Source organism: Nyctereutes procyonoides, unplaced genomic scaffold (genome assembly GCF_905146905.1).
Source record: "Nyctereutes procyonoides isolate TBG_1078 unplaced genomic scaffold, NYPRO_anot_genome, whole genome shotgun sequence".
Classification (NCBI taxonomy): Eukaryota; Metazoa; Chordata; class Mammalia; order Carnivora; family Canidae; genus Nyctereutes; species Nyctereutes procyonoides.
Window position 1 is genome coordinate 5702395 of NW_026575020.1, and position 9921 is coordinate 5712315.

General features: G+C 48.1%; 1 protein-coding gene across 2 annotated transcripts in view; it reads right to left on the reverse strand.

Annotated features, from left to right (window-relative positions):
• Window positions 1-9709, reverse strand: part of SOCS7 (suppressor of cytokine signaling 7) — a 32039-nt gene extending 22330 nt beyond the window's left edge. For both annotated transcript variants that reach the window (XM_055328546.1, XM_055328536.1), the window contains exons 1-2: window positions 8557-9709; window positions 1716-1780 (exon numbers count right to left, since the gene is read on the reverse strand). In XM_055328546.1, coding sequence (XP_055184521.1) covers window positions 1716-1780; window positions 8557-9527 — 1036 coding nt within the window. In that variant the 5' untranslated portion in view covers window positions 9528-9709. The remainder of the gene's footprint in view (window positions 1-1715; window positions 1781-8556) is intronic.
• Between the last annotated feature and the right edge of the window lie 212 nt (window positions 9710-9921).

A 9921-nucleotide genomic window follows, 5' to 3' on the forward strand; every position in this document is an offset into this window, starting at 1 on the left:
CTTGCCACCCAAGCCCACCTACCCTCTTTCTACTTCAGTCACCAGAGGATAAAGGGTATTTTATTAACAAAGACTGACAGACAAGTTTTGTTAGGTCTGATCCACTGAGGAGAACTCAAGATTTCTCTAATTTGGTCCCTGGGGTGTTATTTCCAACATTTTTTTTCTCATTTGGGAGGCTGAATTAGCCCCTCAGCTAGAATTTTATTATTTCCCAGTTAAGAAAATGAGGTAACCAATATCTCTTAAAAGGCCAAGAGCTGAGCTTTCAGAATCTAAAACACAGTTGTTGCTGTTATTGTTTACAAAGGTCTTGGCACTAATTAAGATAAGCAGAAAAGCTCTGCCGGGGTGCCTGGTTGGTCTGGTCGGTAGAGCATGTGACTCTTGATCTCAGGATCATGAATTGGAGCCCCACTTAGGGTGTAGAGCTTACTGGGCAAGGGGGAGGGGGTGGTGCAGAGAAAGAAAAGAAAGCTCTGGGAAGCCGGACTCAGACTCATCATATAGCTTAGTAGCTGAAAACCCAGCAGCCCAGAATAATGCAGTGAGTCCACAAGAGTGTGTTTCCTGAAGGGTCAGAGGTCTAGACAACAGGTATAGCATGTAAATTTTAAAAAAGGGGGAGGGAGGATGTAATTCAAGAGAGCTAAGTTTGTCTGAAACAGGAACACCAAACCTGAAAGTACAAATGTGGGTGAGTATACCTTACTTTAAAGAGGAAACAATTATGAATGAGAAAAACATGCTGCTACAGGACAGGATTCTTTAATTCTGGGCTTTGGGTAAGAAGAGAGGCCTCCTTCTCCATCTGTGCCTACTACAGACACCAACTCACTTGTTCTGACAACTCACAGCAGTCCATGTAGTAATAGGGGTCTCACTAGCCTGAACATCTTCTGGAAATGTCCATTCCTAAGTCATAATTATTCCAGTCATCTTTTTGAGGGATACAAGCTCCAAAAGAGTTTGAAGTTAGGATTTTGGGGTTGGGCCACAAACAAGGAGGAGTCCTCAGTTCCTGACACTGGAGGCAGTGGGCTAAAGATCTTCCACCACCTACCCAAGCAGAAGTTTCATATATAACTGACATAACAAAAAGGCTCCTTATCTGAGCAAGTTCCCTATTAAAGGGAAGGCAACTGTTCAAAGGATAGTCAAACACTTTCCTACTTAAGCAACTGTGTTCTCTGCTGCAGGAGGAAAGATTTAAATTAGACACAATGAATAACTTTAACAGCTGCAAGAGCTCCTGGCTCCTAAAATGGGTAAGACAAGAGTTCATGTAATCCCCTTTGCCCAAAGTCTTTAAAAATAGACCAGATAATTGTGGATCATGTTTATTAACTCCCCTGGAAGCAGGGACAGGAATTGTAGGACTTCTAGAGAGTGGTTTATGTACTGTGAGCCTATAAGTTTGTAATTCCTACTTTTAATTTATATGTGATGACCTTGAACTAAGCACTGCATAACTGCCAGGGCCACCTAATTACCAGCAAGCAGTCTCTATCTCAAACTATAAAGCATCCAAAGTCAAGAACACATTCCACATCATAAAAATAGCCTCAGCCCAAACCCAGCGGGCATGGAATGAAGGCAGTAACTGTAGGCCCGCCTGCAGCTCCCCTGCAGTGCCCCTGCAAGTGTCTCCTGACAGGTCTCAGAACACGCCTGCTCTCGGATGTCAGAAGAAAAAAGAGAGCGATCACCCTTACCTGTGAACAGGGGGCTGAAGGAGACCGGAGAAAAGGCACTTTGAGTTCTTGTCAACCTGGGTTTCCTGGGAGGATGAGAAAGCACACAGAGAATATAATGGAGGGTGGGGGAATGAACACATACACATTTAAATCACCATGACACCCAATTCCAGATGCCCTGAAAAACCTAGTAAACCCTAGTCACTGTCAGCAACACCTTTGTAATAAAGCCTAAAATTAAAGGAGGAGAATGAAACAATTCAGGCAATTTTTAAAAAAAATTTTTAAGATACTTATTAATTCACGAGAGACACAGAAAGAGAGAGAGGCAGAGACACAGGCAGAGGGAAGCCCGATGCGGGACTCGATCCCAGGGCCCCAGGAGCCAAAGGCAGACACTCAACCACTGAGCCACCCAGGGGTCCCAATTCAGGCAATTTCTTAAATGGATTTGGCTACAAAGTTCAGCCTACAAAGCAATGAGAAATCCCTTTGGATCTCTCCACACCCAGCAATATTAGAAGAGCAAAACACCTTGAGTAGTAATTAGCAAGTCCATTTCTGGAGGAAAAAAAGTCAGATGCAAGGTTGATTTTCATGAGAGCCAAGAAAATGGCTCTTGACCTAACAGATGTCATCTCACAGCAAAGGCTTTCCCTGTGGCCCTGCCTCAAGGTGCAGAAGGTCCCAAAGTGAACCAGGGAATAGATTTGGACTTGAGAATGGCTCTACAAGAAGCACAGGCAATGTTCAACCACTAAGATACCTGATTTCTACACAAATACCCCCAGGCCATGGGGCAAAGCCATCAGCTAACAAGGGGACGTCCTCAGGTTAGGGGCTCTGCCTGGTACCCAAAGAAAATGGCCCCTTCCCCCTCTCTGAGCTGCCAGTCATATAGCTCTATCCATGACTTCTTGATGTGGCTCCAGGCAGCCAGCTGGAAAACCCAGATCTCCTGTGAAAAGATATACGAAAGGTAACTTCACTTTGTACCGATTTCAACCGGCTTTTCAGTGAGAAATGAAAGAAATCCAAAAGACTCCAACGAAGACTTTCTGGCCAGAAATGTGCTAAGCTCAAAAACCTCACTTCAGGATGATTGAATTGACTACAAGGGAAAGAACTCACAGAAGTGATAAAAATACGCTCTATCTGGACTGTGTGGCAGACCTTCTGTGACTGTATATATTTGCCAAAATTAATAGAACTGGACACCAAAAGAAAGGTGACTTTTAGGTGGTCATAAATTATACCTCAACAAACCAGACTTGAAACAAAAAACAAAAGCCCACAACTTGAATGCCTGACTCTTGGCCTTATACCTGGCTCACATTCCACAATTACTCTCACCCAAAGGACTAAATAAAGCTTCAAATGCACCAACAAAGAAGCAGCATAGAAAATCCAAGATGAAACCCTATTTGAATTATTTGGGACTTTGGAAAATCTTTACGCATTTGTTTTAACACAGATGTCTAAGCTTTTCAAAACCATCTTGTGAAGACCTTACTCAGAAAAAGCCAAGACGGTGGATTCCAATCTCACACTCCCTCTGCAACTTCTGCGCTGAGACTTCTCATCTAATGATGGTGCCTACTGTGCCTGCCCCACCCAAGGCACACATAGGAGACACGGCTGCATCAAAATAAGACACAACCACACACAGGCCTCTGTTTATAAAAGTTGCCCGTGACAGTCTGCAGCTCCGTTCCAAAACTCCAGAGGGCTGGAATGGGAAGTTAATTCCACTGGACATGAGCTTTAAGACTGAAGAGCTTCCAAATTGATTTTTATTTGATAACTTGTGGGTACCACATGAAGCCCAGCAAGTAGAAACCTAAAGCACTGGCCTCTCAAAGGGTTCACACCTCAGCCATTTGGCCGTTTGCCTCTTTTCAAAGGAAGCTGCATTACTCTGCCATCTGCCCATGCTGGGGACGAGCCTCTTCAGTGCCAAGCACTGAAGAACGGCAGTACCCAAATGCACACATCTTGCGGGGGCCTTCTCACTGCGGCTCATCTTCTCCCCCACCCCCGGCATTCTGCAGAAGAAAATCAGTTTCTAGGATCTAGAAAAAGAAATACATCAGACTCTGAACACAGGCAGAGCCATTTGCGAGCTCTGGGATGGCAAGTAAGGGGGCCTCAGGGCTGGAGGCCTGAAGAGGTAGAAGGTCTAGGAGACGGATAGGCTAATAACAATAATAAGTGCTTCCTTCTCTCTTCAGGTAGACGCTAACTAAAAATCCAAAGCAGTTTCTGTCTCAAGGATCCTGAGAGCATTCTAATGGTAGTCATTCATAAAAAGACCAATCTAGACAACTATAAAAAACAAAGCAAGGGAACAATTAACATAAAATTGAGGATGGTGGTTATATGGGGGGAGGGAAGAGATGTAATCAGGAAGCAACACACAGGGGTCTTCAAAGCCACTGATAACATTCTATTTGCTAAGCTTAGTGGTGGGTACCCAAGTATGCAATTCATTATTATTATTGCACATACACTTTATGTATCTCCTTTTGTATACATGAAGAATTTAATACGATAAAAGCCCATCTAAGCTGGATGTGCCATTTTGGGAAAGTAACATGAATGATTCAGCTCCAGTAACATTTTTAACTAACACTTCTATACTACATTCCCATGTTGTTTTATTCCTCCCCAGATGACCCGGACAAGCATTAGGGTGCGAAGGTAAGTCATTTTTACTTTGCCAGTGAGCCACTTGCATCTTAGCAGCAGAAAGACTTGAGAGGTTGGGTGGGGTAAGATCAGGTGGGCTATATCTCAGGTGGCAGAGAAGGACACAGGCAGTAGAAGACCTGAGGTAAAGGTCTTCTTTGGGGCTAGCAGTCCTTTGTGTCAGCTATGCATCACTTGTGCTACAGATAACAAAGAGAATGCCTCTGTCCACTTCCAGTCTGCAAATTGCGGATTGTACAGCAACAGATCCATGGGATAAAATGAGTTAAAAGCATTACACTAGACGGGCCAACAACACATTGATAAAACCACTGGCCACTTTTCAAATTTCTTGAAATCTAAAATATAAACCATGAAATAATACTGTCCTCCCTCTCTTGTTCATAAAACCCCTCTACTGATGTCCTAAAACTTAAACCCGTCCTTTTCTACAGTAAATCTCAAATTCGGATGTCCAAATGTCAAGTTTGATGGCCACAATTTACCTCTGTGCCTGCTAGAGCATGCAGTGCCAAGTCAGCCAGCCCGTGCCATTTCCAACACGTCATAAGCCAGTGTCTGTTCATGTGCTACAGGCACAAAAACCATGTGTTCATTTGTAGTTCCAATACACAGACATCTGTGCAGCAAGGTCAGATCCAAAACTCCATCATAAACCAACTTAAAGAACCTATGGAGGGAACTTCCGGGGAAGAGTCAAGAGCCACAACCCAATGTCTAAAGCGTTGGAATGATTTTAGCAGGGAAAATGTTAAGGAGAGAAAGACACAGGCTCAAATGGACAGAGATTTCTGAAGTTAGGTTGCTCATTCCAAATGATAGATGCCAAACAGAACCATTTTGTGGGGCAAGAGTTGAAAAGATCAATGGAGTATGGACCCGAAACCCAAACACAAAGTCAGAACTTCCTCATCACACACCGTAAAATCATCTTGCTCTCAGCATGTCATGCTATTCCTCAAAAAGACCCCCTCAGACCTGGAGACCCAAGGAAACAGAAAAGGCTTTCTCATGTCTGCCAGGTCTGTCCATGACAGAAGGGCCCCAAACTAATGCCAAGACAGCCTGCCTCTCTTTCCAGAATTATATATCTTTTTTCCAAACAAATAGATAGGAAACCACTACAGAACTGTTCTCCATTTCCCCACCTCTCAATTAGAAGACTGCCAATAATAATCTCAACTGTTAACTCGGAAAAAACAAACTTTGAAAAATGAACAAGGTACCCGTTTCCAACCATGTGTGTATTATGTGATGATTTTAAAAGGTTAGATCAAATGCTATTTCTCACTAAATACAAAGGAAGACAATCAGCTCAACATATGTGAAACAGACAAGGGAACTTCACTGGTTTTCCTGAAATAGCAATTCTATATCACACCGAGGCCCACAGGCATCAAGCCCAGCTCTTTGAATTCTAACATATGTGTGCTACAAGGCCTAGCCCAGTTCTCCAGAACAGAAACCTGATTAGTTGGTGGGCCCACTTCCTCCTTCACTTGAAAAGGGTTCTCTAAGCTAATTCACACAAGGCTTAAGACTCAGTATATCCAGGCAGGTCCACTTAGCAGACTCTAAAGCATTTGAAAGGAATTAAAGATTTGCTTAACGTTAAAATATGGAAACTATTAAGCCTCATAAAATGACCACAGGAAGTACTTTCTACTGATAGCTGTGGGAAAGGTAGATGTGGAGAAGGGCAAAGAGAACCATACCCAGAGGTTACTTATTGAAAAGCCCCAAATTATACAGCAAAGACTGCAGAGACTTGTAATTAACTCCAACCAACAATAAGGAGGGAGGTCATATACCTTCTGGCAAAAGACTGACATTTCTCACAGCCTCTAGGTCCCTACCAATCAAAACAAGAAAACAAGCTAAAATTCCAAACTCATCCTTCCTCCCGACAGGGCGGACTTAGGTGCAGATCATAGAAATCACAACTACCCTGGCCAGACTTACCGAGTTTCTCACAGCTGCGAGGCTGCCAACAAGACTGGCACATAGTAAGCTGTGGAAAAGCTAACAAGCAAATCTAGCAGCACCAAATCCTAAGCATTTAAAAAAAAATTACCAGTTCAATCTTATTACTTCTCCTCCAAAAGCACAAAATATTCCATCTCAATTTCTCTCATCTTCACTCTATTCCTACAAGGACAGGAACAAGACAAGAATCGCTCCCATTTTACAGATGAAAAAAAAAAAAAGAGGAAGAATGAAGACAAAATTGGCCTACATTCCACAGCTGATGTTGGAGTTGTTAGCGGAATCTAGATGTTCACGTTCTCTGTGCAACACGCTGCCTCCTTATAGCAGTCAACCAAACGTTCATACACAAATACCTAGCTCTTCTCCAATTCATCAGAAAAAGGCCTTGGACCAAAAAATGTAATTCTCCAGTGCCCTGAACTAAGCTTCTTTGCAGAGCTACAGCCCAATTTGCTCTGCAGCAGAAATCTGTATTGTGCTTAGTGTGAGGGTTGGTAACAGAGCAGCCAATGACCATTAAATTCTGCTTCCAAAGGCAAAAAACCGTATAATGTTATATGCCTTTTCCTCTTCCTAATCTATTAGACGTAGCAGCTAATTTCACGCCACACCTCATATTTGGCGTCTCTGGAATCTTAGACCAAGTCCTGGTCAATATGGAACAAAGGCAAGACAAACCACAAGAAAATTAGCAGTCTATCCTATGTCATTACCCACAGCTTCAATCCTGCCCTCCCCCCATCTGATGAAAATTCCATCTATATTGGTAAGTGGAACATCGAATGCAGAGCCTACTACAAAAAAGCTGTTTTCGGCAGCCACACTTTTTTTTTTTTTTTTTTTTTTTTTTTAAAGACCTGAGCTCCCAGCATAAGTTCACTGGGAAGCAAAGACAGAAACAAACATCTGCCGGGGGGGGGGGGGGGGGGCAACACATATCAACCTACCAATCTCTTTAGGGAATTTGATTTAGGTCTGATCCGCAAGATGATCCTCTGGCACAACTATTCAGAAAGGGCAGCAAAGTCAAAACTGACCCCACTCTTCTTGGGAGCATGCAAACTCCACTGACAGGAGAAGTCCATGGGTGAGAGGTTCCCAGTCCAGGTCACACTTCAGGGTCATGGGGGAAGCTTTGTAGAAATTCAAACTCTTGGGCCCTCAGGCATACTGATCTTTTCCCAAAGCTCCCCATGTGATTCTGGTAAACAGTAAAGTTCTCAAATGTATTGGTCTACCCCATTCTTCAGCCTTAGGTTGTGGCTGCCAGTGTGTCTCAAGAATCCATCATATGAGCTGCACTGAAACCAATTCCAATCTTTGTTCAGAACCCACTCAGCAGTGCAAACCACAATGGCAGGTACCACAAAGGAAGTCTCACTCCTTGACACAAAAGTTGACAGCTCTCTAAACTAATATCCAGACCTAACACGGGATGCCAGAGTGCTGTCCACCCTTGAAAAATGCAGAGGAAAAAAAAAAATCAGTGTCTAGGTTTGGAATTTCCATCAATAGGCCTAGAACTCATACACCCATGCCTATATCTCACACTTAGAATACTCATATGAGTTTGAAAGCAAACTGTTTTGTATTCTCACAGGCCACAGGCTTGAGATACCAAGTCTATCTAAGAAACCAACCAGGAAAACATTAAAATGTTGAACCAAGATACCCAAACCATTGCTGGCCTACAGCTGCACCAGTGTGTCACATTATTTGTCTGCATGAGTGTGGAAGGGGTGGGGTGCTGGTACACAGAAAGAATAACAAGCAAAATGGTTACAACACCAACTTTTTTACCCCAAAGACCAAACGTTTCCAGCAACCTCCCTACCAGGTGTAATGGTAGACATGTATCTTGGAAAAGTTTAAAAGCCAGGCCGGGGTGGGGGTGGGAGGATGGTTTCAAATCATCTCCCAATTGGAGAGATGCTAACCAGCTGAGAAATGTCACCAGAGTGAACTCTGAAGAGTGGGAGCTGTTCCCACCATCAGCTCTGACCTAATGGGCGATGTCACCACCTTTAGCCCTAAGTCTCTATACCTCCTTATGAAAAGCGCGTATCCTAAGAATTATCAGGACCGTGTTCGCAGCAGGAGAAAAGGGAAATGAAACAAGAAGAGGAAGTTTTGTCACTCAGCCCCTGCCAGCCGGTCTCACCTGCCCGCGTCCAGCTCCCGGCCCGCAGAGCCTCCCATGTCCGTCAGGCTCGCAGCTGAAGCAGCCAGCTCTCCAGAAGGCCTCTTGCCGGCCCCATCCCCACTGCTGGAGCCGCCGTTGCAGCTCTTAGTGCGAAAGAGGCGACTGAGGCGGATTTTGAGGGAGCCCTTCCGAGAAGGGCCCGCCAGTGGCCGGAGGGGCCCGGGAGGAGGCGGGGGCGGGGGCGGTTGCTGCTGCTCCCCTCTACCCAAGCGCCCTGGGGGAACCAAGTCCTGCATCGGGAAGGGCACCGGGGCTAATTCAGGACCCGGGGGCTGCAGCAGAAGCCGGCCGCCCCCTCCTCCTCCGCGGCCCGGGCTGCTGAGCTCCTCCTCGGAGCAGCTGTTAGTCTCCAGGCTTTCGGCCTCCGACTCCAAGCCCTCCAGGACCAGCAGCGCGTCGCTCGTTTCCGTGGGGTCCTCCCCGGCCTGCGGGGCGGCAGCCGGCGGCTGGGGCTGCGGAGGGGGCGGCTGCGGGGGGCACGGGCACGGGCACGGGCAGCAACCCGCGCCGACCGTCTTGACCCCCGGCCCCGCCGGCTGCCCGAGCCCCAGCGCCGCCAACTGCGCCTCCAGTCCAGCCGCCGGGCCCCAGGTCCGCTCGAGCGCCAAGCCCGGCGGCAGGGCCTTGGGGTCCAGGGCACAGCGGTGCCGGGGACACAGCAGTTCCGAGGGTCCCGGCTCCGGGGCCGCCTCCGCGTCCTCCTCCTCCGGCGGCCGACCCACGTTGCGGAACACCATCAGCTGCGGCGGCCGGGAGCCCCGCGGGCCCGGCCGCGCGAGGAAGGGGGGCGGAGGGGGGCCATGGCCCGGGGGCGGCGGCGGCGGGCCTGGCTCGGGGGCCGCCTCTCCATAGCCGAGCAGGCGGCTCAGGACGCGGTACGAAGCGGCCGCCGCCGCCGCCTCGCCATCCCGGAGCTCGGCCCCCTGCATCGGGGAGAGGAAGGGAGGGCGGGCGGCTGGGAGCCGGGCTGGGGTGGGGACTAGGCCGGGCCCCGCCGGAGCCCCGCCCGCCGCGGCCCCCGGAGCGACAGCGCTAACGGCCGCCGCGGCCTCTGCCTCATAGAGGGGGGCGGGGGGCGCGCGGAGCCCAGCGCTAGCCCAGGCCGCGCGCGCCGCCGCCGCCGCCGCCGCCGCCGCCGCCGCCGCCGCCGCCGCCGCCGACCGCCCCCGGATGGCGTCACTTCCGGGAGGCTGTGACCACGCCCCCTCCCCCAGGGTGTGCTCGGGCCGGCCTCCGCGAAGCGTGACGCTGAGTGCAGCCTGGGCCGCTATTGGCCGTGGGCTGCTTCTCGCCTGGCCGTTGGTCCCCTGCCCCGACCCGTGC